We start from the raw sequence: 27,567 nt of genomic DNA on the forward strand, positions 1-27,567 counted from the left end.
TATACAGGAGGAGGTGAGCTGTGACATTACCTGTTGTGAATGGTGGAGCCTGTGTTATCTACAGTAAATAGAAGTGTTCTCAGTCATTGTACAGGAGGAGGAGGTGAGCTGTGACATCACCTATTGTGAATGGTGGATGCTGTGTTATCTACTGCAGTGGTCCCCAACCTTTTTTGCACCAGGGACCAGCTTGAAGCAAGATCATTTTTCCATGGCCCAGCAAGAAGGGGGTGGGGTGGGCGGGGCTTTGGTCATATGGGGGCGGGGTAATGGAGGGATTTGGAGTTTAGTGCATACTTATCATATAGTGTAGACCAGGTCCCCGCCAGGAGCTATGCCAGGAGCCCCACATAATGTGCTGTGCCAGGAGCCGCATCACTGAGGCCCCATCACGCCCTGCAGCAGGACAAGGCAGCTGTCCTGGCAGCTTCTGTTCAGCTGCATTTACTTCATCCCAGGGGCGGACACAGACTGTAGTGGGCCCCTGTGCAAGAAATTTTTGGGGGCCCCCCCCCGCCCTTCATAAGGCAACAAAGTTATGTAAACATAACCCCCCCCATGTGCATCTCTCACCCCCCCATGTGCAGCTCACCCCCCGTGCATCTCTCATCCCCCTCCGTGCATCTCTCATCCCCCTCCGTGCATCTCTCACCCCCCCGTGCATCTCTCATCCACCCCCCGCGCATCTCTCATCCCCCCGTGCATCTCTCATCCCCCCCGTGCATCTCTCATCTCTCCCCTCCCCCCATGTGCATCTCTCATCTCTCCCCTCCCCCCCATGTGCATCTCTCATCTCTCCCCTCCCCCCATGTGCATCTCTCACACCCCCATGTGCAGCTCACCCCCCGTGCATCTCTCATCCCCCTCCGTGCATCTCTCATCCCCCCCGTGCATCTCTCATCCCCCCCGTGCATCTCTCATCCCCCCCGTGCATCTCTCACCCCCCCGTGCATCTCTCCCCTCCCCCCATGTGCATCTCTCATCTCTCCCCTCCCCCCATGTGCATCTCTCATCTCTCCCCTCGCCCCCATGTGCATCTATCATATCTCCCCTCCCCCCCATGTGCATCTCTCCCCTGCCCCCCATGTGCATCTCTCCCCTCCCCCCATGTGCATCTCTCATCTCTCCCCTCCCCCCCATGTGCATCTCTCATCTCTCCCCTCCCCCCATGTGCGTCTCTCACCCCCCCATGTGCAGCTCACCCCCCGTGCATCTCTCATCCCCCTCCGTACATCTCTCATCCCCCCGTGCATCTCTCATCCCCCCCGTGCATCTCTCACCCCCCCGTGCATCTCTCCCCTCCCCCCATGTGCATCTCTCATCTCTCCCCTCCCCCCATGTGCATCTCTCATCTCTCCCCTCCCCCCATGTGCATCTATCATATCTCCCCTCCCCCCCATGTGCATCTCTCCCCTGCCCCCCATGTGCATCTCTCATCTCTCCCCTCCCCCCATGTGCATCTCTCATCTCTCCCCTCCCCCCATGTGCATCTCTCATCTCTCCCCTTCCCCCCATGTGCATCTCTCATCTCTCCCCTCCCCCCATGTGCATCTCTCATCTCTCCCCTCCCCCATGTGCATCTCTCATCTCTCCCCTCCCCCATGTGCATCTCTCATCTCTCCCCTCCCCCATGTGCATCTCTCATCTCTCCCCTCCCCCATGTGCATCTCTCATCTCTCCCCTCCCCCATGTGCATCTCTCATCTCTCCCCTCCCCCATGTGCATCTCTCATCTCTCCCCCCCCATGTGCATCTCTCATCTCTCCTCTCCCCCCCATGTGCATCTCTCATCTCTCCTCTCCCCCCCATGTGCATCTCTCATCTCTCCCCTCCCCCCCCATGTGGATCTCTCATCTCTCCCCTCCACCATGTGCATCTCTCATCTCTCCCCTCCCCCCATGTGCATCTCTCATCTCTCCCCTCCCACCATGTGCATCTCTCATCTCTCTCCTCCCCCCCATGTGTATCTCTCATCTCTCCCCTCCCCCATGTGCATCTCTCATCTCTCCCCTCCCCCATGTGCATCTCTCATCTCTCCCCTCCCCCATGTGCATCTCTCATCTCTCCCCTCCCCCATGTGCATCTCTCATCTCTCCCCTCCCCCATGTGCATCTCTCATCTCTCCCCTCCCCCATGTGCATCTCTCATCTCTCCCCTCCCCCATGTGCATCTCTCATCTCTCCCCCCCCATGTGCATCTCTCATCTCTCCTCTCCCCCCCATGTGCATCTCTCATCTCTCCTCTCCCCCCCATGTGCATCTCTCATCTCTCCCCTCCCCCCCCATGTGGATCTCTCATCTCTCCCCTCCACCATGTGCATCTCTCATCTCTCCCCTCCCCCCATGTGCATCTCTCATCTCTCCCCTCCCCCCATGTGCATCTCTCATCTCTCTCCTCCCCTCCATGTGTATCTCTCATCTCTCCCCTCCCCCATGTGCATCTCTCATCCCCCCCACATGTGCATCTTCCATTCCCCCCACTCCTAGTTAATTGTATTTAAAAAAAAATAAAACTTGTTATACTTACCCCCGTGCGATCCCTGCAGAATCCTGGCGCTCGTCCAAATCGCTGACACCAGGTTCTCCTGCCTTCCGGTCATGTGACGGCGCCGTCACATGACCGGAAGTCAGAGGAATTATGAGATGTCCTGGACCCGGCGCTTTGCATGGGGCCGGGGGCCCCATGAGGAGAGAGACGCACAAGAGGGGGGCTCCGAGGGGGCTCCTACCGGCCGGGCCCCATACTGGAGTCAGGGCAGTCATGCCCTGATGGCGGCCCTGCTGGAGGCTGGAGGGGCCCCCTCTCCCTCGGGGCCGCCGTTCAATGAACCGGCTGCACGGGCGGTAGTTCCGCCCCTGCTTCATCCTGCTTCAGGACCTGTGGTGACATCACAGTTATGTACCTTGATGTCATCACAGGTCCTCTACAGGTCTACCCTGCGGGAGTCTAGAACAGCGGGCAGCATCCACCCCACACAGTGTGCTCTGAGCCACCGAAGACCAGAGCACACTGTCAATGTTTAGTGATTGTCTGTGACGGTGCCGCGGACCGGCTGAAAAACCCCAACGGCCCGGTCCTGGTCCGCGGACCGGCGGTTGGGGACCTCTAATCTACTGTATATAGAAGTGATATCCATCATTGTACAGGAGGAGGAGGAGGAGGAGGTGAGCTGTGACTTCCCCTATTGTGAATGGTGGATTCTGTGTTATGTTATCTCTTGTTTATAGAGGTGATATACGTCATTGTACAGGAGGGGGAGGAGGTGATCTGTGACATCACCTATTGTGAATGGTGGATCCTGTATTATATACAGTGTATAGGAGCATTACCTTACATTACAATATTGTCTATGATGATAATGAGACTGCTGAAAAGTCACCTATACAGAACAGGAACTATATCTCAGCCAGTGTGAAAATTGTAATATTTCTGCATTCTGCATGTCACGTGTGAGGCCATGACATGGGGTTAGCAGTGTAGGCAGTGGAGTATCATTGTGGAGGTGGGTGCACAATTTATGGATAAAAAAAAACAATAGGAGAGCAGCTATGCTAAAATGCGTGGGGTAGGGGGAACAGTTCACTGTTCTGTATTCATTTATTTTTAGTCACTCTACATCCCCTTTAACCCCTTAATGAACTGGGTGACCTTTAACAACTTAATGACTTCACTGTGTTGTATATTTTTGTGGTTGGGTCCACGTGCATGGAGCGGGCACAGGATCAGAGTCCGCTCCATACACAGCAGGTGCTGGCTGTGTTATACAGTCTGCATCTATCTCTAAGGCCACGGGCCCCACTATCAGTATTCGGTCAGTATTTTTTTCTCAGGAGTGGGATCCAAAACCAGGAGTGGGTGATAAATACAGAATTGGTGACTTGTTTCTATTATACCTTTTCTCTGATTGTTCCTCACCTGGTTTTGGCTCCTACTCCTGAGAAAAAATACTGATTGAACACTGACCGAATACTGATAGTGGGGCCGTGGCCTAACAGTGATCTCCAGTCGCTGCTGTTTAACCATTTAGATGTCGCTGCCAATTTCTGACAGCGGCATTTAAATGTTTGCTAAATGACAGCATCTTTTTCAGGCACCCATCGTCCCGCTCCCCCAGAGAAGCAACCACAGCTTTCCAATGTGCTACCATGTCACCTGGGGGTCTTCTAAAGACCCCTCCCCTCTCCTCACTGCCATTTTTGGTACATTGTTGTTTTGGTGATTGCAGTACATAGTATATGCGATGAAACAATTGCAAGTCCAAGTCCTCAAAGAGGGACGAGAAAAAGTCAATTGAGATAAAAAATGTTATTAAAAATATTTAAAAAATAAAGTTATATGGTTCTTAATTCTTGTATTACCAGTCAATCCTATGAGTAATGTCATTATATACCGAGTCTGCGTACGGGTATCTGATTATCGTCTTTAATCTGGTTTGTTCTTATGTTTTATGAAAATACCAATAAAAATTATATATTTAAAAAAAATGAAAATCTGATGTATCTATTCTTTTTCTCATCCCCCCAAAATTATAAATTAAAAAGTAATAATTTTTGCTATCTCCACATCTATACAAGTCCGATTTAAAAAAATATTACATTATTTATCCCATAAGGTAAAAAAGGATCGAAACGCCTGATCTGCTGATTATCCGTCACCATAAATCCCCCCAAAAACGGAGATAAAAATTAATCGATGGAAAAGCAAAGCGGATTTGGGGAAATGATGACACAAACCAATTAAAAAAAAAAAAAAAAAAATTTGATTTTTTTTGGGAAAAAAAAAAAGTTATGGGTCTAAGAAGAAAGAGAGGGAAAAAAATGAAAGTAAGCGCAAATAAGGGGTAAATAAGAAATAATTTGAATAATTGGGGGGGGGGATTTTATTCCAGGAAATGAGCGAATGTTTACAATAATACTAATTAATTGATAGTAATAATGTAAATATTGCAGGGAAACCTCCACATCACTGCAGGAATAGTTCATGGAGGGAAATGAAGAGTTTCAGGTAAACACTACACTCCATTTCCCAACAGAAGGGTGTCAGACCTGGTAAAAGTAATTCACCAGATACCTAGGAACCCTCCATGTACAAACAAGCATCATTTCCCAGAAGAAGCCATCTCTGCAGCGAGTTCTCTTCACCTAGAGACTTTCCATTCCACTCTGGAAACTGCAGAGTTAAAAAACAGACGCTTCTAAGCAAAGGGTTTTCCTTTCACTGAGGAAGTGTGCCCTTATAAGGGCATGTACGTCATCGCACTGGGTAATCCTCGGACTGTACCATACGCAGGGGGAGATGGGGAAGGTCCCATTTCTTACCGAGCTTCTAAAACTATACTATAAACTTTATACGTATCCTAATCGAGAAAATACGATTTATAATAAGGCTGGAAATACTTAGGAGCAATATTTAGGGTATAATACTAATCTGATAATGGTTTTTATTTTTCGCTCCCCCCTCTACGAGTTTGGTATTGCCCAGTTCATTAATTCGAGGAGTCCCCATTGATAAAAATGAGGCAGCGTAAGATCTGTGAGTCAGTGCGAGCGTGACAGAGCGAGAATTCACTTCCAGACAATGTACAGAGACTTTTCTGGGACTTTCCCTCTTCAGGATTTAGGGTGCAGCAGGGGCAGTCACAGTCCCAGTGACCCCGGGACTACACAAGTGTTCGGGATGGGTCACAGCATGAGATCGACACCTCCAGAGGATCAGCAGCAGGTGAGTCCTATATTAAAAGATGAATGGAGGAAATAGTTACTTTTTGTGAAGATGGATTGATACAGTGGGGTACATGTGTCACCCTCCAGAAATGGCAGCAGAGGGTGCATGCTATATCCATATGTAAGCTATAGGCTCCATCTATAGGGTTATGGGAGACAGCCATGTATGAGGAGGAGGAGGAAAATGTCACACAGATCAACAGAATAAGAGACAATTGTAACTGATGCAGTGACAGTGTAACACAGGTACTTTAGATGCAGTGACACAGAAGCACAGAGCAGCCAATACAGGGTTAATAAGCAGGGAAGTTTATGATAACAAGATGAATCTCCATGCAGGGAGTAACAGGGGAAAATATGGGGAAATAGCAGGTATTAGTCTGTGACTGACAGTTTACAGTTTAACTAGATGTAGCAGAGTCAAACCGGTAACAAACGACAGTTTTTTCACTTAGCTGACTTGTGTTCTCTACAAGGCAGTTGCCAGCTGGTGCTGGTGACGCCGTCTTCAGGCTTCCCCGCCCAAACAATGCTCCGTCTTCTGGCGGCAGCGGGCGGTCTACGGTTTTACCCACTGAGCCCCTAGTCCATAACACGGCACCTCACGTGCTCCGCTCCATGGACCCTGGACAGTCAGCTTGACTCCTCCGGTCCACTGCACTCTGATCCCTTGCTCCAAGTCCTGTAGCCAGGAGCCTGGACCCCCTCACACTGCTCAGCTCTGCTTTCCCTCTGTCTCTCCCTCCTCACACCAGGAGTCCCTCTGTCACCTGACCTCCCAGTTCTCTCTCTTGACACACCCCCTGCTTCCCTGTCACATGACTCCTCTGCTTGCAGTCTGTCTTAGGCTATGTGCCCATGATGCAGAAATGCTGCATATTTTTTACGCTTCTCCCTGGCAGGAAAAACGCATGTGGATTGTACATGTGGATTGTACATGTGTTTTTCCTGCCAGGGACAAGCGGATGTGAAGCGTTCTTCACATGTATTTCCGCATGCGGGTTGACAAGCGCTTTCGAAGCGATTTTAGCATCACTTGGAAAGTGCTTGACAACTTGGTCACACTATATAAATCCATGCAACCGGCATGGATTTATATAGTGTGACCAAGTAATAGTTAAAAAAAAAGAATAAGAATGGTGAAAAATAAACTTTATACTCACCTTCCGATGTCCTCCCGGTGTTTTGTCTGCTCTGTTCGGTGTCTTATATGCTCGCGGTGGTGGTAAGGACCTGCGGTGACGTCATTGAGCCATGTGATGGGTCACATGACTCAGTGACGTCATGGCAGGTCCTTCACACCACCGTTAGACACCGAACGGAGCAGACAAAACACCGGGAGGACATCGGAAGGTGAGTATAAAGTTTATTTTTTATTTTAAATTCTTTTTTTTTACAGTTTCTATAGTACCTGGGTCCGGAGGAGAGTCTTCTCTCCTCCAGACCTGGGTACCATCCGCACATAGAAACGCATAATATCCGTGTGTACAAATGTACTGACACGGATATTAAGCGATTCAATGCAAGTCAATGGCGGCGATTACGCTGTGTGTCCGCAAAATTAATGGACATGCTGCGGATTTTTGAGCGCAGCATAAACGCTGCGGAAAAATCCGCAGCATGTGCATTGACTGTGCGGCTTGTCATTGGGGACCATGGGGTGCGGATTACCAAGCGTTTTACAAGTGTTTACACTGCAGAAATTCCGCAGCATATACGCTTGTAAAACGCTACGTGGGCACATACAAGCCCCTGCAACCAGAGGTACGGCCCCGGCAGTTCCGGATCCCTTGCTCTGAAAGTACTTACACCCCGGTCTTCCCCCTTACAACAGTGTCATCACCCCCTCCCCCACCTCATAGAAGTACAGGTCAATAATTAATTAACCATTCCTGTACACTCATCCTGTATTCATAGTATTGTCAGCACCTTAAAAGGTGTTTTTTTTTTTTTTAATTAAATGGTCTCCCTATTATATGATCATCCAACGTTACCGATCTCCCTCCCCCCGTGACCCATGGCTCTAATGCCGTCCCTCCAGTGGTCGCCCCCCCGACTACAGGCTTACGTGGACTCATTGACCCCTACTTTACTTTCCACTTTTCCCCATCTGACAGCCCTAAATTTTTTATATTTTTCACTCTATATAATTGTATCAGACCTTGTGGTTTTTTTTGCTTATTTTCAGTACAAACTGTCATTTTTATTATATTCTTTTTGGGTCCGTATGAGTTTCTGATCACTTTTTTAGAGGGAAAAAATAAAAAATCAGAGATTCTGCAATTTTTCTAAAAAAATTATTTAGATAGCATCGATGTTCTGATATTTTATTAGTTTGGACAGTTACGCACGCTGCGATACAAAAAAATGGCAGATGCGCGGCGGGAAAGTGTGTATTTTACCCCACTGCTATTGTCACAACTGATGGTGGTACCTAAGAGGTTAAACTGCTGTGATCGGAGCAGTTAGAGTAAGGTGCCAGCTGTATAACACAGTCAGCACCCACACTGTAAGGCCATGTTCACACCTTCAGTATTATATATCAGAAGTGAGTGAAAAATACAGACGTGGTGACGTGTTTCTATTATACTTTTCCTCTGATTGATCCTCTCCTGATTTTGGCTTACAAATACTGAACGTGTGAATGCGGCCTAAAGTGCAGGCTCAGGTGGGCCCGCTAGGTACCATAGGCCCTGGTACCAGCTTTGCCTATTGGTCTCTGCCTATTTCCTGCAGTGAATTTTTGCCAAACATCCTTCATGTGACTGCTGCACCCAATCACTTTGCTCAGCAGTTACATGCTGGTATCACAGTTGAGCTCAGTGATCGGCTGCAGCGGTCACATGAATGATGTATGGCATAGGATCACTGCAGGAGGTAGGCAGAGACAAGCCGCAACCACCGGAGCGGCAAAGGATTGTAGTGGTGAGAATATTACTTTTTTATTTTATTTTTTTTTCCTTGCTTTTAACCATTTTTTCATAAATCTACAAAAACTCCTTTTTAAGGGGGATTTGGCCCAACCAAAAAATAGTAAAAAACAATATATGACTATTTTTTTGGTCTGGTCAAATCCCCCTTAAAAAGGAGTTTTTGTAGATTTATGAAAAAATGGTTAAAAGCAAGAAAAAAAATAAAATGTCCCCTTTGTACTATTGCTGGTCTCCGTACATTCCCCTCCATTGGAGACAATATGTGATTGCTGCATCCAAGCAGTGGCCCCAGATTTGAACATTGCATCACCGCTACAGGCAGTGATTGGCTGCAGCTGTCAGGAGTCTTTATAGGAATCTTCTAATACTTATTCTGTGTTGTTACCAATTATACCAGCCAAAAGTATAACAGAGGCAATGATTGCTTATGGCATGTCTTTACTTGCCTGACGTCACCTGCCTAGAACTATGCGGCAACAATGCTGAGACGTGCAGGATAGGAAACTGCGGACCTGGTGACACTGACAACTCACACTGACCCCATCATTGAAGATGTAGTGCGGTTTTCTATTGGTGTCTATGGGAGTGTTCATAGTTGCGCAACTCTCAGTTCTAGCGCCCCTTGATGGTCTTTTATTCTCCATGTCTCATAAAGAAACCGTAAATTATTGTATTATTGGGCAAAACTTGATAACATTTGCAGTGGGAGAGCTACTAAAAACATTGGGGGACCTTTCTCATTGAGTTTGCACACAAAATTTTTCACAATTTGCAACATTTCCAAATTGCCCATGTTTGTACAATATTTATCATACACTTTTGTTTAGTACCTTTGGCATTGAGCGTGACATATTTATTAATGCATTTCTGTTTAAAAGTTGCACAAAAGTCCCATATTCTTGACAGGTCAAAAGTGTGGAACAAATACATTTATTTTTCATATGCATTAAAAAAAATAAATCAAAATTTGCACAAAACTCTACATTAACGTTCTACATTTGCCCCTTTGTCTTAGACACTTCTGTTACACTGAGAAGTAAACTAAGTTTTACGCTGGTGAAATTTGCACCAAGTTTTTCATTAAGAAGCGACACTTGATAAATATTGAGTGATGGAGATGATGTGAGCGCACTAAAGATTTGGTACAAATTACACCATTTTTGGGAAATGTGGGCTACCTTATTCCTTTATTAGAGATGGTGATATTTATAGGGGATATGATTCAATAGTGTCATGAATTGAGTCAATGAAAACTGCGCTGATTGCATCAAATTTATACTTTTCTCTTCCTTATGTCATTGCTGGTGTTTGCACATAACAAGAAGGCCACGGCCCCACTATCAGTATTTGGTCAGTATTCGGTCAGTATTTTTTCTCAGGAGTGGGAGCCAAAACCAGGAGTGGGTGATAAATGCAGAATTGGTGACTTGTTTCTATTATACCTTTTCTCTGATTGTTCCTCATCTGGTTTTGGTTCCCACTCCAGAGAAAAAATACTGACCGAATACTGAAAGTGGGGCCCTGGCCTAATTGACACAAAAGGAAAGGGAAAAAATGGGGCACAACTTTTAAAAGAGCTTTCCCAAAATCTTAAGTGATAACTTGCTGATTACTGGGGGTCCGACAACTGATCTCGAAAATGGGGCTTCTGAATCACGAGAACAGGGCTCTGTGGAGGCTCTTCTTGAATGGAGCAGAGATGCGCATGCTTGGCCTCCGCTCCATTAAAGGGCTTGTGCAGGACTTTAACATTGATGGCCTATCCTTAGGATAGTTAATCAATGTCTGATCGGTGTGGTGTGACACATGGCACCCATGCCGATCAGCTGTTGCCGGTGTCGGCACAGCCAGAACTGCTCAATTATGGAGCTGCACAGGTCTGTCTATGAAATAGTGGCCACGGCTGGGTACTGCACATCCGCCCTCTATTGATTTGAATAGGGGGCAGATGTGTAGTACCTAGTTGTGACCACTATACAGTCGAAAGACCTGTGCTGTGCAGTGCAGTTCCAGCCGGTTGCGGCATCGGGAACAAATGATCGGCGGGAGTACCAGGTGTCGCACCCCACCGATCAGACATTGATGACATACTCTAAGGTCATCTAATGGACTGCCAGAATAGAGTACAGCACGCTGCTATTTCCGCCAGCCCTATGGCGGTATACTTTTATTTTTACAATGACTGACAATTTGCGACATATCACACTGTATGACAGTACAGGGGAACACGTGGCCACCTTCTATTGATGTTTACATGATCTTCCAGAGAGAAGTTTAACAGGATGTGAACACAGCCTCGTGTATGTCCAGCCCACGCCTTTCAGCATTTTTCCTGATGTCTCTGATATACTGACCATTAAATTTCTGTATTATGTGACTTTCCTGTGTAACCTGACGTTCACGTGTCGGCTAATCATGACCTAAGTTTGCACCTAATGCCCATAAAAATCGCATCCACTGATCTACTGCCATCCAAGTCGATTATCCATTGCTCTAGAATTTAATTAGCATCTATGATTTTCTTGGAAAAGGTTTGATCTCACAAGGGTCTTCCTTGGAGCCTCGGGTGCTCTGTGAATCATTGCTGACGTCATTAATGCTTTGTACAGAACGTCCTTCATGTGTTCAGTGCATTTAGTCTTCAACAGTCACCGCACTGATTACTCCTGATTACGTAAGATCTGCAAGGTTAGGTGTGACACAGGAGCACGTCAACAGGTCTCCCACCCTGAGCAGAGATGTCCTAAATGGCCCCCATCCTTCTCTCCACCAACCTCATCTGTGGCGGGGGAAGATCAGCAGGCCTCCATGCCCATGAGATGGTCAGACGGTTCAGCCAAAATTGTTTACTTTTACCTAAAGTTTATGGGCGTCTTCATAGACAAGTATGGTCAGTTTGGCCAAGTTTATGAGGAGAGGTCACCCCGCCGATGACACATTATGTGTTAGAAGTACAAACGATCTAGGGTTAAAATTCAACTTCTCTCTGTTGAGGAAGATTCTGGAGCCCTTCATACACATCAGATGGTCAACCAGACCAGTTTGGTCAACTTTTTTCTAATTGGGCTTCGAACCTTTAGTTTCATCCTCCTCATCTAGATCCAGAACATCATTGTGTAATATTTTAGGGTTCCATGTGTCCAACATCAACCATTTATTTCAAATGAATGGTAAAAGTTTGACATGAATCCTCTGGAGGATAAGGACCCACCATGACCACCTTGAACTCCCAATGTCCTTAGCTAAATGTTCACAATTGACATATTTCAATCACTGATTTAACACTGGTTGCATCAACTGAGACCTTATAAGATCTCTGCCACCCCAGTGCTACTAAGGTTTCTAGACTTCGACCTGACCACCAACACCCACCAGGTCATGAATATACTTAAGTGGTGGGTCCTGCATCCATGAAGTCCAGCCCTCTTCTCCGAGAGCGGGAAGATCTCTCCTTTACCAGGGAAAACCATGGAGATTTCATCAGATGAAGTCACCAAAAAAGGGGTTTGGATAACAAAACCGAGGTAAGCCACGGAACTGTGATCACATAAAACCCCTTCTGGTCACCTAATCTGATGACTCCTCAACATAGGAGGAAGGGAGAGCAGAAGCTGCAGAAGACAGCATTATTTTTGCACACAGAATTAGGGATGAAAATGATGGAAGCAGCTGAAAATTTTTGCAAACATTTTTTCAAATTAATCAACCCCTTTAATTGATGCACCAACTGATTTGGTTCATAGATCTGCTTTTCTGGGGGATATTACATGCAGAAATCATGTCGGTATTCATCTATGTGTTATTTAAAGTGAATTAAAAAAATTGTTAAAAACCACAAAATATTAAGAATAAACCATAAATTTAATCTTTCAAAATCTCTGACCCGCCCACAATGCACTCCCAGCTTGATTGGCATATGTTTTCTATGTTAGATTTCTCATAATAGGTACAGATGTCTACAAAAAATATATATTATTTTTCTTAAGGGTTAAGCTTCCATACAGCCATGCTACTAATTCTAAAAAAAAAACTTGTCGAACGGGTCCCTTTAAGAGGTTACACATAAACGTGCAATGTTACATCTTCCCACAAAGTCATCCAGGTCCTTTAGAACATTTATTTAATGAGTCATCTAATACTACATCCTGCAAATGAGAATTCCAAACTTTCACTCTTCTTACGGTAGAGAAAAACGTTAAGTGTCCATGATGAAAGATCTCTAAATTGGCTTTTGATATATTTGTATATTAATTAGGTCAACTCTAAATTGTATTTTTTTTTCTGGGAACTGCAATGCTCTTTTATATCTTTCTTGACTTATTATTCCATGTACAGTCTACAGTAGTTTTTTAACCTTTTATATATTTGCCCTTTCAGCAGCCACCTGACACTGGTTGCTAAATGTCATTTTCCATTCTATCATTTTTCTATGCCTGTTTTTTTTTCCTGGTTTGTCACCAACACGAATCTAAAGAGTAACCTTTGTTTATTTAATTTCCATAAATCAATAGTATGTATAAAAATCAGCAACTTTATAATATATGTTATCAGAGAAATCTGCTTCTTTCTCCTCCTGGACTGATCATTTCTTCTAAATTCACGAGTATAATCTGTATTCAGTGAACACAAATTTTCCCATTACTGAGAAGACGGCAGTTGGTGCTCATAAAGTTCTATGGTGAACTTTAACTGTAGTAGAATGTCTGTGATGGACTCTAGCTCCTCCCCTTTCCACAGAATTTTAAAAGCACCAACTGTCACCTCCTATCTCAGCAATGGGAAAAATCTATCTTCACTGAATACGGATTTTACTTGAGAATTTAGAATTAATGATCAGCCCAGGAGGAGAAAGAAGCAGATTTCTCTGATAAAATATATTAAAAAGTTGCTTATTATCATGTGTACCATGATTTACGAAAGATAATTAATATGACTGTTACTCTTTAATGGCTCCTTCAGACGTCAGTGAATTTCAGTCCGATCTCTAATCATAATGCATGGACTGGTCTGCTGGTCACCCGACCCAGGTTGGGAGAGCCACAGTTAGTCTGTGCTTTAGCGGTCCGTGCTTGGATTGATTGGCACTATCGTCTGTAAATGTCTCTTTGAAACTTTTTCTAACCTCACATTCACTTCCATTAAACTTAAAAGAGGTTTTCCACCACTTTTAACATTGATGACCTCTCCTTTGGATGGGTCATCAATATCTGATCAGTGGGGGTGCGATCCCGGTGCCAGCGGCAGTGGATTGTGCTTAGTTATGGAGCTGCTCCGTCCACTGATAGTGGCCATGACCGGATACTGCACATCCACCCCCTATTAATTTGAATAGGGGGCGGATGTGCAGTACCCGGTCACGTCCACTATCAATAGTCATAGCAGCTCCGGACCGTAACTGAGCACTTCCCACCGCTGCTGGCACCTAAAACAGCTGATCGGCGGGGGTGCTGGGTGTCGGACCCCCACTGATCAGATATTGATGACCTATCCTAAGGATAGATCATCGATGTTAAAATAGTGGACAGCCCCTTTTAAATTGCCACTTTTCTGCTTTAGCCTCCTATTGATTATTGATTGCTTCCCTATAATCTAGATATACAATATCCATAATCTTCTCAATATCCCCAGAAGAGGAATACATCGCTGCTCACAGACTGCCCAGGGCTAAGGCTGTGTCATACATTTGCTTTTGCTCTGTGTGGTTTAGTCATTTTACCTAACAGGATATTATATCATACAGTACACTGACACATACGGTACTTTTGATGTTTCATATTTATTTATTGATGGTTTTTTTATGTTAAATATATGCATGCATGCATGCAATAGTCTGCAATGACTGCTAATAGTAAAGGACGTGTGAATGTTAGGAAAGCATCACATCTCTGTGCAAACTTCATGCTCAGTGGGGGGATATGGTGACTAATGCAGCACAGTGACTACAACATCACTAAGTCCAAGTATGCAAAAGTTCACTAGGTGATTAACGGCTGCCGGAATATAATTTGAAAATATTGTAGCAAAGCCAGGTAGGCTAGGGTTAAATCCTAGCGCTGCAGGTCTTAATTAGATGTACCTGGCTAGCTTTGACTAAGAACCAGGGCATGTTTTCACCTGAGAGCTTTGTCTGCTGAGGATGTTGTGCAGAGTGGAGTGTGTTGAAGCTGGTGAGTGACCAGCCAAAATGTGAGCTGGGAGAGACAAGCCAGAGTCTCCCTCTCTCTGAATGGAGACTGCAGTGGTCAGCTAGGAAAGCTGAGTAGTCTGTGTGTTGGAGCTCAGGCTGAAGTTGATACAGAGACTGGTAGGACCATACCACTTCTTCTTTGTCTGAAGTTTGCTCCGGGAGAGAAAGGACTGTAATCTGTTTGGGTGAGCCCGCACTGACATATGGGTGCATGTTGAATGAACTGTTTATTTGCTGTTAGCCTTTTCTAGGGACAAAGGAATATTTTGTTTTGAATCCCTTGGATTTTTATGAAAGCAATAAAACTGCACGGACCAAACTGCTTTACCTGTGTGAACGCTACCTAATGCCTACGAGAGAGTGAATCCCTACAATATACAAGAAAAGATTCTACTGACTGAATATAGTCAGCTACCCCCACGCCTGCCGTGTTCTCGTCCCTCTGGGTGCCCCTGGTATTCTTTCACCTCCTTTTAAGTAAAGTTGTAGTGAATCCAGCAAAAAAACAAAACAAATGGATGATAGAAAACTTTTAGGTTTTTACTTTAATGGAGCAGATTAAAAACCATATTTCCACGTGCACCTACTGACAGTGGTGATTAGGGTGCAAAGAGATATGGTTCATAATCTGCTGCAAAGTTGAAAGTTTTCCATCAAATTACGGCACACAGAAGTTCTTGGCGTTTGGATAGAGCGACACGTAGATTAAGTGTACTACCCATGTCAGATGCCACATTTTGCAGATGCCAGAAGTTTTGATAGGCAGCTCTACCATATCTATTCCGTGCTACTTGTCTCCTCGATGAGCAGAAGTGACATGGAAACAGCTAATCAGTTGGCACTTCTTGGCAACTTCCTCTTCCGGTGCCAAATGGCACTGGAGAAGTCAAGATGCAAGTGACGCGCCCCCTGGGACATATTCCTTTTTGAGGGGAATACCCGGCACCGGATCAGATGGGGGGTTGTAGTCTCCGAGCGGCTGTGACCCGGTCCCGTGCCCAGGGCGTCAAGCTCAGTGTTATGTGGCAGCTTTACAGATGTTACTAAAGTTCTTTTGTGTCGACTACGCCACCCGTTGTGATGCGGTCACTGTGGCCGCCGCTGCAGCAGGGTCCGCTGAGGCTGATGGTGGGTGCGCAGCTTGGTGAGATAACCCCCAACGGGAGGGGTATAGCCTCAGAGGGGACAGGCGCAGAGGATGGGGGTTGTGGTGGTGCGGTGCAGCCAGCAATGAAGACAGACTCGGGTTGTGCAGTTAAGGGTGTTTACTTACTGCTGATGTTTCGGTCACTCCAGCTGCTAGTGACCACCCGAGCCGTGCTGCGTCCACCAGGTCCTGGGTCCGGCCAACCCCCAAACAAGTCCAGAGCGTGGCCCTGAGCTCTCCCTCTGTCCTTTCTTCAGCCGTCCCCACCAGTGATTCACCTAGGTCCAGCTCCCTCGGGCCTTCTTTTGGGACACCCTTGGCCCTGGGTTCCCTGACCCTTCGTGTGGTGTGCCTTCGGGGTGAATGTGGTGGGTGACCGTGACAGACACTGCCCACGGTCTCCGGTCTCTGGCTGGGGAATGTCTTTGCCCCCACCAGCTTGGGTTCCGGTACCCTCTTGCTGACTCCTCACCCGGTGCTCTAATTTGGGTTCTTGGGTCCCTTCAGTCTTCCCCCTCTGGGTCTTTCTCTTTCTTTCTCCTCTCTCTCTCTCTAGGGCTGCTGTTTCCTTCTCTCTCCTCTCCAACTGACTTGTTCTCAGCGTCTGACCCTGATTCTAGTTGGTGCCCTCCTTATATATCCCTCTATGTGTGAGCTCAGGTGACCAGCACCCAATGAGCTCCTATCACTACCCAGACTGCTCCCCCTATCTGCCCCTACACTACATGGGATGTACCACCCCCCTCCCACTCCAGCCAGGAACAGGCTCGGTTGTACCTGCACATTTCTAAGTGGGAGTACCGTCGGCCTGCTCCTCTGGAATGGGATGTATGTAGTGCATGCAGTCTATCTGAGCTCAGTTCCACACTCCTTCCTTACCCGGGAGTGGAATATCACACCTCTGGGTTGAGGTGCAATACCCCTGCAGCAGCCGAATCCTCAGGGTGCTACATTCCCCCCTGGTAAATCACAGCACGTCCTCGGGCTGTAAGACAAAAACACCAAAACATACAAAATTTTTATATGAACATATAAAACATATAAACATTATATATATATAAAACTTTTTATATAAACATTCTCGTAGACTTCTCTTGTCTCTGGTTCCTCCTCCGGACACTGTGCAACGTGTGTCCGGGAAAAGTGCGACAGCCTCTTAGAAAAATCTGGTTTTCTTATAAAACCGGTAGGGGGCGCTTTAGGACGCGCAACTATATACAGGGGAAGTTGGAAGTTGGCCGCTCTCAGTCCTCGGCCAGGTAGAGGGAAGGGAATGGCTGCTCACAGTCCTCAGCCTGTAGGATGAAGGGGTTAACGGGTAAACAGTTCACTGGTCCCAACGGGGACTATTTTAGCAGCAACAGTTTCAGTTTCTATATACCCCGATTGGGTAACTTATTTACAGCTCCTGCTCTGCCGCACTCAACGGCGTCTTCCTCCTGCTCTTTCTTGATATGATGTTTCTTCAGACCCGTCCGGCCATGTGAGCTGGCTGAACAAGTCCTCCCCGAGGTGTGGCACCCTTGGTTTTACGGGTGCGGGCGCGGTGGTGGTGGCGCCCGGGTTGCCCAGGCCTTGCGGCCAGGCCTGGGGCACCTGGAAGGTGAAGGGCACCGTTAATACGGCGGCGCCCTGGGCTACCTGGCCTTGCGACCAGGCCGGAGGCTCCGCAGAGGTAGGGGGCGCTGTTGGTGTTGCGGCGCCCGGGAATTCTAGGCCCTGCGACCAGGCTGGTGGTACTTCCTGCTTAGTCACGCTCGGGGTCGAGGCGTGTGACGTCACAGGGGTCGCGGCGGCGGCTTCCGGTTGGGGCCTAGTCTGCGTCGATGACATGGCGTTTTCGGGCACAGCAGGGGGACTTTCGGGCTCTGCGACGGGGAGCTGGGGCAGGTAAGCGGTGTCACGGCTTGGGGTATAGGCGTCCCCTTTACCTGCCTCCATGCGTTCGGCTCCCTCCTCGGCGCCGTCTCCGGCCTTGGGTCCTCCCGCGCCATCCTCAGAGGCGGTCTGCTTCCTCATCTCGGCTGGCGTGCTCCGGGTCTTGGTTTCAGCTTGCGTCTTGGTTTCAGCTTGCTGGGCCATCTCCCGGCTCCATTCCGCCAATATCTCGCGCTGTACCCGGGCCATCCTCCTTGCGAGGCCCTCCAGGGCAGTTTGTGCACACTCCCGGTCTCGGGGGAGCTGCGCTAGGATCTCCGCTAGACCTAGCGGGGTTGTGGACTCTAGCAGGCTCCTGACCATCGGGTCGGTGCTGCTCTGCTCTGCTTCCGGCAGGCTCCTGGCCAGCGGGCCGGTGCTGCTCTGCCCTCCTTCCTCGGTCTCTAGCAGACTCCTGGCCAGCGGGCCGGTGCTGTTCTGCTTTCTTTCCATCTCCGGGTGAGCTTCTCCGCTACTCCTTGTTAGACCTCTTGCCTCCGGGTGCGCTCGCTCCAGACTCCTCCAAGCGACACCCATCTTTGTTCTTCTCTTTCGTCTCCTCCCACTTCGAGGGCGGTCCCGGGGCAACTCGGTGACTGTCAGCTCCAGGGGAAGTTCTTTCACGCTGACAGACACCTCCAGCATCACAGTCTCTGTTGGTGGGGGCGGTTTCCACTTTTGGCGCCATTTTCTGTCCTGGCCCACGATGGGAGGTGGCCTCCTGCCCTCCTTTGGCACGCCCATAATGGCGTCCGCTGCTCTTCCAAGGCGGGAAATCTGCGGTTTTGGCGGGAAGCGTCGCCCAGTGGCGGGAAACTCTGCAGATGGCGGGAACAAGTTGGAAATGGCGGACAATCGGCGGGAAACGACTGGTGATGGAGTCCGATGGCGTGGACCCTCCGGAACCGGCGGGAGACTTCTTTCTGAGGTAAACTTGCACTTTTCTTCAGGCACGCAGTACCCGGGTGTTGCGGGCACGTAATCCTGCCGACTACGCCAAAGTTGACGCGCCCCCTGGGACATATTCCTTTTTGAGGGGAATACCCGGCACCGGATCAGATGGGGGGTTGTAGTCTCCGAGCGGCTGTGACCCGGTCCCGTGCCCAGGGCGTCAAGCTCAGTGTTATGTGGCAGCTTTACAGATGTTACTAAAGTTCTTTTGTGTCGACTACGCCACCCGTTGTGATGCGGTCACTGTGGCCGCCGCTGCAGCAGGGTCCGCTGAGGCTGATGGTGGGTGCGCAGCTTGGTGAGATAACCCCCAACGGGAGGGGTATAGCCTCAGAGGGGACAGGCGCAGAGGATGGGGGTTGTGGTGGTGCGGTGCAGCCAGCAATGAAGACAGACTCGGGTTGTGCAGTTAAGGGTGTTTACTTACTGCTGATGTTTCGGTCACTCCAGCTGCTAGTGACCACCCGAGCCGTGCTGCGTCCACCAGGTCCTGGGTCCGGCCAACCCCCAAACAAGTCCAGAGCGTGGCCCTGAGCTCTCCCTCTGTCCTTTCTTCAGCCGTCCCCACCAGTGATTCACCTAGGTCCAGCTCCCTCGGGCCTTCTTTTGGGACACCCTTGGCCCTGGGTTCCCTGACCCTTCGTGTGGTGTGCCTTCGGGGTGAATGTGGTGGGTGACCGTGACAGACACTGCCCACGGTCTCCGGTCTCTGGCTGGGGAATGTCTTTGCCCCCACCAGCTTGGGTTCCGGTACCCTCTTGCTGACTCCTCACCCGGTGCTCTAATTTGGGTTCTTGGGTCCCTTCAGTCTTCCCCCTCTGGGTCTTTCTCTTTCTTTCTCCTCTCTCTCTCTCTAGGGCTGCTGTTTCCTTCTCTCTCCTCTCCAACTGACTTGTTCTCAGCGTCTGACCCTGATTCTAGTTGGTGCCCTCCTTATATATCCCTCTATGTGTGAGCTCAGGTGACCAGCACCCAATGAGCTCCTATCACTACCCAGACTGCTCCCCCTATCTGCCCCTACACTACATGGGATGTACCACCCCCCTCCCACTCCAGCCAGGAACAGGCTCGGTTGTACCTGCACATTTCTAAGTGGGAGTACCGTCGGCCTGCTCCTCTGGAATGGGATGTATGTAGTGCATGCAGTCTATCTGAGCTCAGTTCCACACTCCTTCCTTACCCGGGAGTGGAATATCACACCTCTGGGTTGAGGTGCAATACCCCTGCAGCAGCCGAATCCTCAGGGTGCTACACAAGTTTCTTACCCTTGGAAGTGGGACTTTGGCAGCAATCTTGAACCGTGCTGCCGAAATGTGGGTCAGTTGGAAGCATCTGTAACGCAGCAATGTTCCTTACTAAGTTGGAGAAGCGTGAACGCTGAGTGATCCCGTCCTTGCTGGCACATTAATTGCTATAAATGCAGAAAATATCACGGGTTGAGCGGAAGTGTAGAGTCGGATATTTTATACATGTGCAAATTCTTCAAAAGTGTTCAGATTTATCTCATCTGACTCTTAATGATCTTCTTGTCGTTCTCTTTTACAGAAATATCCCATCCATACATCGTCCGGTCCTTTCATCCCAACAATAAACGCAATAACTTCAAGCCAAGACCTTAACTGGATGGTACAACCAAGCGTCAGACAGCTTTCCCTACCACCCTACCATAGTCCACGCCATGGTGTCATCAGAAGTATGGGGGGAGCATTAAGCATGGGACGAAGAAGACAAGGTGACCATGTAAGTACTCAGATCATTAATATAATGTGCTCATCAAACTTAAAGTTTTTTTTTTTCCAAAATGGCAAGATATTCCATATCCATTGCTGATTACTAAGGGTCTGAACACTGAAAACTCCAGTGATCCCAAGAATAGGGTTCTGGAACGAGGATATGCAAAGACCCATTCTGAATGGAGCAAGCTCATGGGTACACTAAGGGTTAAAAAAATTGATCATTTGCCTGATTTTTTTTTTAAACTAGTTACACATGTGACGGAAACAGTTGACGGGCGACTCATAGACCTGTGGCATGAGTCAGTAGGAAAAGGAGCTAGGAAATGGGGGCCAAACCACAACTTGAATCGGGATAAGCAATAATGGCTGACTCACCGGGTCACACACACTGCCAATCCTTCTATTCATAAAGAAATCAGACATCATTCACTCCAGACTTCATGAATTCAGCACGACCTATGTGCATAGTGAGGGCACACGGTGTTTGGTAAAAGGGCCATCTTTCCACAAAGATTCGCTTAAAAACTTTAGGACCAGAGCAGGACAACTAGGATAATAGGATAATAGGATTGTATTTTAGTATTGTTATCAGTGGTAGCAAAAGTTGTATTTCTTATCAATTTTGTTTCTTCTAAATAGATTTCAGCAGAAGAAGAAGAAAGGCGAAGAGTGAGGAGAGAGAGGAACAAGATCGCTGCCGCCAAATGCAGGAACAGGCGCAAGGAGCTGACGGATTACCTACAGGCGGTAAGTACACAGAGAGGAGGCTTTCTGGACACTTTTTAGGAGGGGGTGTCTGCTTCATTCAGATTTGGTTAAAAAAGACAAAATATTGTAGCATGCTGTCCGATTTCGGGCAAAAAAATGTGATGGAAACCTGAAAAACACTATTGTAAGTTTTTGGGTCTGTTGGGCGCAACAGGTTTTCATCAAGTGATGAATCCCAAACTTCCATTCATGTCATAGCTTTTCTGCTGTGACAAAGTGCAACAATGGAATTACAAACTCTGACAATGCCTAAGACACTGAATTTGGAGTTCTTTAACTTAAAAAAAAATATATATATGTCAGATGTTTGTAGAAACTTTCCATGATGGGTGGTGCTCATCTTGAGTTTTCCCCTTTATCTTGAGAAAGTAGGTGAAATATTATGGAAGGATAGAAAATATAAAATATGGCAATTATTGCTAAAGATGAGGTTTTATTAAGAATTGTTTCTCTTCTATCATTTTAGGAGACCGATAAACTAGAAGATGAGAAGTCATCTCTACAAAAAGAGATAGCCGAACTGCAGAAGCAAAAAGACAAGCTGGAACTGATCCTGGATGCGCACCAACCTATCTGCAAGGTGCCCCGAAACCACCAACTGGCCCAACATTCAGACTCTTATAAGCTCCTCAAGGAGGAGCCACATGAAGAATCGTCAAGAGGTCCCAAGGTGAAGCTCCCCAGAATTGAGCTCAGCAGCACGGTTCTGGAACCCGAAGCTCTTCACACTCCGACATTGATGAAAACTCCTTCCATCACACCCTTTACGCCAAATCTAGTCTTCACCTATCCCGGACCCCAGGAGTCCTGTTCCACTGCCCACCGTAGGCTAAGTAGCAGCAGTAGTGGTGGTGACCAGAGTCCAAGCTCCCTCAGCTCATCCTCATTATTGACTCTTTAAGGAAATCCTTGAGAAGAGGTTATGTTCCCGAGTGTTACACTAGAGTTTTATAAAATTGACTTTTTGCCAGTATGAATATTGTTGTATAGAATCTAATTCACTCACTCTGTAAGGCATGATATCACGCTCTCTTAAAGGGTTTTCCTATGCTTCCTTTAAGGGATATGTCAGATGCGTGACCTTTCTTTTTACATGGTCACAAGTTTATTCAGTAATAGAGCTATATTAGACCACAGGGTCACAGAAAAGGGCAGAGCCAACATTTAACTGCATGAACGCGGTAATAAAGTTATTATAAAAAAATAGTCGGCAGAGCCGAAATTAGTTTATATAGTTGTGGGTGATGTGTAACAGAGCTGGTCTACTGTGTTAAAGTATATTTTTCTATGATTGCTTGAGATGGCATATGTACATTTTGATAATGTATCTTTATTAAGCCCCTCAGTGTTGTTTTCTTGTTTTGTTTTTTTGACCTATTGTGCACTTTTAACTCACAAAATCTACATTTAATACTGTATGAAATAGATAATATATATATTAAATAGAAAACTGTTGTATTTGTGTAAAACGTGTGTTACAATTCTTTAGGACTACCAAAGCCTTAGGACACTAGTGGAGCAGAGACATGTCTTAAAGAGCTGCCAAAGTAACATGCCAATGTCTTAAAAGGTGTCATCCGGACCCCTTTGACGTGGCTATTCCTCGCTCCTCTTCATAGTCAGGAAAAAGCATCAATGACCCCCTCTACTCTGGCAGTCTTGTAATGGTGGTTTCTTCATCCAGGTGGACTGGAGTCTTCCAACTGGGCTATCATTACTGACTACAGTTCTGGCAGGGTCTTCTTGATCCAATTTAGGAACCCTCCTGAAAAAAATGCTTTAAGGGGTTGTACAATACTTTAATATTGATGACTTCTCTTTAGGATGGGTCATCCATGTCTGATGGGTGGTAGTGCGACACCCAGACCCCCCACCGATCAGCTGCTCCCGGTGTCGGCCAGAACTGCTCAGATGTTAAGCTGCACAGCTCTTGTCCACTGTATAGCAGTTGTGGCCATGTGCGGTACCCGGCCACAGACACTATGGATAGGACATCAGTGTTAAAGTCCCGGACAACCCCTTTAAAAAAAAAAAAAAATCTAAAAAGAAATGAACATACGCACTGCAATGTAAAAATCTGCTAATGTATATATTCAGTCTTTTTTAAGTTTCCTTCAACCACTTCAAAAGTCACAAAGTAGTTAAATGAATTGGCCTGACCATCCTTAAGGTGGCTTTAGTTTGGAAGCAGCTTAATAGTTTATATCATAATGTCCGAAAAAAAAAAGAAAATGCAGGAAAAAATGACAAAATTATCGAAAGGACATTATAGTCTAAGGGACTATTCACACATCCAATGTAAGGACCACAAAAACGATGGACAGTACGAGTCTTTTTTCAAAGAGACACTTTGGAAGCCTCCTGTTTGGGACTTTCTTCCATAATCTTAATGTAAAAATGGGACAAAGATATAGAATGGACCAGTACGTGGATAAACAAAAAAAAATGGTCACGCACATAGGAAGAAGGTCTTATGGTGCATTTACACTGCGGTCTCTAAACTACATACAAGCCGATCAGCGGTCATCTAATAGCCTGATTAGACAGGCTGACTGTACTTGCATGCACACAGAACAATCGTTAACACCATCGTTCTGTGCACATAGAATATCATTATTCTCGGCAGCACGTCCTACTTGCACAGGACGATGTGCTGCCGAGAACAATGATTTGTAAGCTAGCCTGAAAATGTTGTGGCCCAACAAAAGAGCATTTCGCTTATTTGTCAGATGATATTTCCTCTATGAAATTTCCAGCAATTGTACAGTTGATTTTTACTGTAGATTCTTCACTGAAAATACAAAATTCAACCAGTAAATGCAGATGGACGGGAGCATAGCCTTGTCCTGACCATTTGGTCACAATTGTCTATCACTGTAACAAAGTATCAGACAGAGGAGATCCCGAATATACCCGGACCGCCGCTTGCTACATTTGCCATAGTGTCCACCACTGCGGAAACACGAATGTAACACATGAGATCACCGCTGATCTGTAAAGAGCTTTACTGAGCTCTACAAAAGCACCGAGGCTTTATCCGAGGATTATGAGGAGGGAATGAAAACACTGAATGTGAAATGTGGGTCGTGTGACCATGGATTACTGGCAGAGCATCATTGGTATGATGGCATAAGAACCGTAACCGTAAGGTCCCTCCTTAGATAATAGGATCAGACAAATGCAAACAAAAGTAAAAGAAAAGGAAAAAAAAAAGAGCATAATTTGACTTTGCGCATAAAAATGGCTCATGAAAACAGCAAAAATGAAAAAGTCACATAAAGTAAATGAGTTAATAAAATAAAAAATAAATTAAGTCCTCAGTGTCCCGCCATTGATTAGCCAATTGTTTTTCTATATTTCTCATTTTTTGGGGAGCCTGCTGCTCCTCTCATTAAAGAGGGTTGTTCTGTACTTTTATATTGATGGCCTATCCGTCAGTCAGACAGCTGTATAAATTGGAGCAGTGTGTGGACTGGCCGGCGCCAGCACCCGGGCAAGTGCCGAGGCCCTGAGCAGGCGGGGGGGGGCCCACTCGCCGTCGGGCACCCCGCCGCGTCATGGGACCCGTGAGCGGAGGAGAGCGGTGCCAGAGCCCGCTCCCCCCCCCACTTGCTCAGAGCCCCGGCACAATACTTACCTCTCCTCGTGCCTCCGCAGCAGCTCCGGTCTCTTCCGCGTCCTCTGACTGTGACGTCTCAGGTCAGAGGGCAAGGTGATGTCTTTACACCACGCGCCCTCCTGAGCTGTCACAGTGCAGAGCGGGAAGAAGCCGGCGTGCGTGAGGAGTCCGGAGCAGCGGCAGCAGGTGAGAAGTGAGGTCAGTATTTGATTTTTTTTTTTAATGTATGGAGGCATGGGGTATTATAAGGGAGGGGGGAGTGACATACTGCATGGGGCATTATAAGGGAGGGGGGGTGACACCCTGCATGGGACATTATAAGGGAGGGGGGGTGACATCCTGCATGGGGCATTATAAGGGAGGGGGGGGTGACATCCTGTATGGGACATTATAAGGGAGGGGGGGTGACATCCTGCATGGGGCATTATAAGGGAGGGGGGGGTGACATCCTGCATGGGACATTATAAGGGAGGGGGGGTGACATCCTGCATGGGGCATTATAAGGGAGGGGGGGTGACATCCTGTATGGGGCATTATAAGGGAGGGGGGAGTGACATACTGCATGGGGCATTATAAGGGAGGGGGGGTGACACCCTGCATGGGACATTATAAGGGAGGGGGGGTGACATCCTGCATGGGGCATTATAAGGGAGGGGGGGTGACATCCTGTATGGGGCATTATAAGGGAGGGGGGGTGACATCCTGCATGGGGCATTATAAGGGAGGGGGGTGACATCCTGCATGGGGCATTATAAGGGGGGGGGGAGTGACATCCTGCATGGGGCATCATAAGGGGGGGAGAAGAGACATCCTACATGGGGCATTATAAGGGGGGTGACATCCTGCATGGGGTACTATAAGGGGGGGTGACATCCTGCATGGGGCATTATAAGGGGGGTGACATCCTGCATGGGGCATTATATGGGGGGGAACAGCCTGCGTGGGGCATTATAAGGGGGAACAGCCTGCTTGAGGCATTATGTGGGGGAACAGTCTGCATGGAGCATTATGTGGGGGCACAGTCTGCATGGAGCGCTATATGGGGGCCAGTATCCTGCATGGAGCGTTATAAGGGGGCCAGTATCCTGTATGGAGCGTTATATGGGGGGCCAGTATCCTGTTTGGAGCGTTATATAGGGGCCAGTATCCTGTATGGAGTGTTATATGGGGGCCAGTATCCTGTATGGAGTGTTTTATGGGGGCCAGTATCCTGTATGGAGCGTTTTATGGGGGCCAGTTTCCTGTATGGAGCGTTATATGGGGGCCAGTATCCTGTATGGGGCGTTATATGGGGGCCAGTATCCTGTATGGGAGCGTTATATGGGGGCCAGTATTCCGTATGGAGCATTTTATGGGGGCCAGTATCCTGTATGGAGCATTATATGGGGGCCAGTATTCCGTATGGAGCATTTTATGGGGGCTAGTATACTGTGTGGAGCGATTCGCCGGTTTCTGAGCTATTGTGTAATTTGCAATAGATATCTGTCATGTAATGTAAGAAGTGAAATCTTAGCATTGTACTATATATATATTTCTCTGCGGTATCTGTGCATCATGAATCGTAGTATGTATTAAAGGGGCCACTGAGACTCTTTCGCCGGGGCCCACAAAAACCTGGAGCAGGCCCTGCGCCAGCCAGTCCGTGCACTGTATTCCAATCTTGCTCCGATTTATATGGCCGTCTGACTGCGCCCTAGGACATCCATATCAGATCGGTGGGGGAGTGACACCTGGCACCCCCGCCGATCAGTTGTTGCCGATGCTGGCGTCAACTGGTTATGCTCAGATGCAGAGTGGAACAGCAACTGCGTGGTGGCCATAGCTGGGTACTGCACATCTGCCCCCTATTCAAATGAGTGGGGGTGGATGTGCAGTACCTCACTGCGGCCACTATACAGTTGATGGCGCTGTGCTGTTCCGCTCTGCAACTTGAGCACATCCGTCCGGCACTGGAAACCTCTGTGGAGGTGTCGGGTGTCGCATCCTCACCGCTCTTATATTGGTAAGGCCTCTCCATTAATATAAAAGTACTGGACAACCCCTTTAAATAGTAAAATAAAAAAAGTGTTGATATCCCTAAAGCTCATTTTCTAGAGATGTTCTACTATCAAGAAAGAAGGTATACAGAAAAATGTAGAGAAAATAATGTCAGCCGCTGCTGTCACCTGGTCTGGCAAACATTATCAAAAAGTGGCTGAAAAAAAAAAAAAAACAACAACTGGAGAGGTTGAAGCACCACTGAACCTACTAGTTCCTCCATTAAGGAAAATGTAGTGTGCATTTATATCAGACGTCCATGTGAACACGACCTAATAGCCTTTGTGTCCTGTAATATAATGATATAATATCTGGCCACTAGGTGGCACTGTTCTTCTAGAATACCTGGCCTGGTTCTGTACAGAGAAATATATATTATATATATTATTATAATATATTATTGCTACTTACTTTTAGCAGAAAAAAATGCGTATTTTATGAAAATTAACAAAATGTAGCATTTCCTGCAAAGTTCTGTAATAAAAAAATCCTCCATACATCTTGCAAGCATGAAAGAGATATTTGCCTTAGAGTCATGAGCTGCCATCAT

At 47.1% G+C, this 27,567-nt stretch overlaps 1 protein-coding gene across 1 annotated transcript; it reads left to right on the forward strand.

Annotated features, from left to right (window-relative positions):
* The first annotated feature begins 5,408 nt into the window (after window positions 1-5,408).
* Window positions 5,409-22,685, forward strand: FOSL1 (FOS like 1, AP-1 transcription factor subunit). Its single transcript, XM_073659486.1, has 4 exons — window positions 5,409-5,720; window positions 20,403-20,597; window positions 21,233-21,340; window positions 21,828-22,685. The coding sequence occupies exons 1-4, from the start codon at window positions 5,577-5,579 to the stop codon at window positions 22,260-22,262; spliced, it is 882 nt and encodes a 293-aa protein (XP_073515587.1). The 5' UTR covers window positions 5,409-5,576; the 3' UTR covers window positions 22,263-22,685.
* Window positions 22,686-27,567: the final 4,882 nt, after the last annotated feature.

Source organism: Phyllobates terribilis, unplaced genomic scaffold (genome assembly GCF_046119375.1).
Source record: "Phyllobates terribilis strain yellow unplaced genomic scaffold, ASM4611937v1 Scaffold_13__5_contigs__length_258822181, whole genome shotgun sequence".
NCBI lineage: Eukaryota > Metazoa > Chordata > Amphibia > Anura > Dendrobatidae > Phyllobates > Phyllobates terribilis.

Coding starts and splice junctions, on each gene's coding strand:
- FOSL1 (XM_073659486.1), top strand. CDS start 5,577: ATGTACAGAGACTTTTCTGGGACTTTCCCTCTTCAGGATTTAGGGTGC. Junction 20,598..21,232: donor GAAGAAGACAAGGTGACCAT/GTAAGTACTCAG, acceptor TCTTCTAAATAG/ATTTCAGCAGAAGAAGAAGA. Junction 21,341..21,827: donor TGACGGATTACCTACAGGCG/GTAAGTACACAG, acceptor CTATCATTTTAG/GAGACCGATAAACTAGAAGA.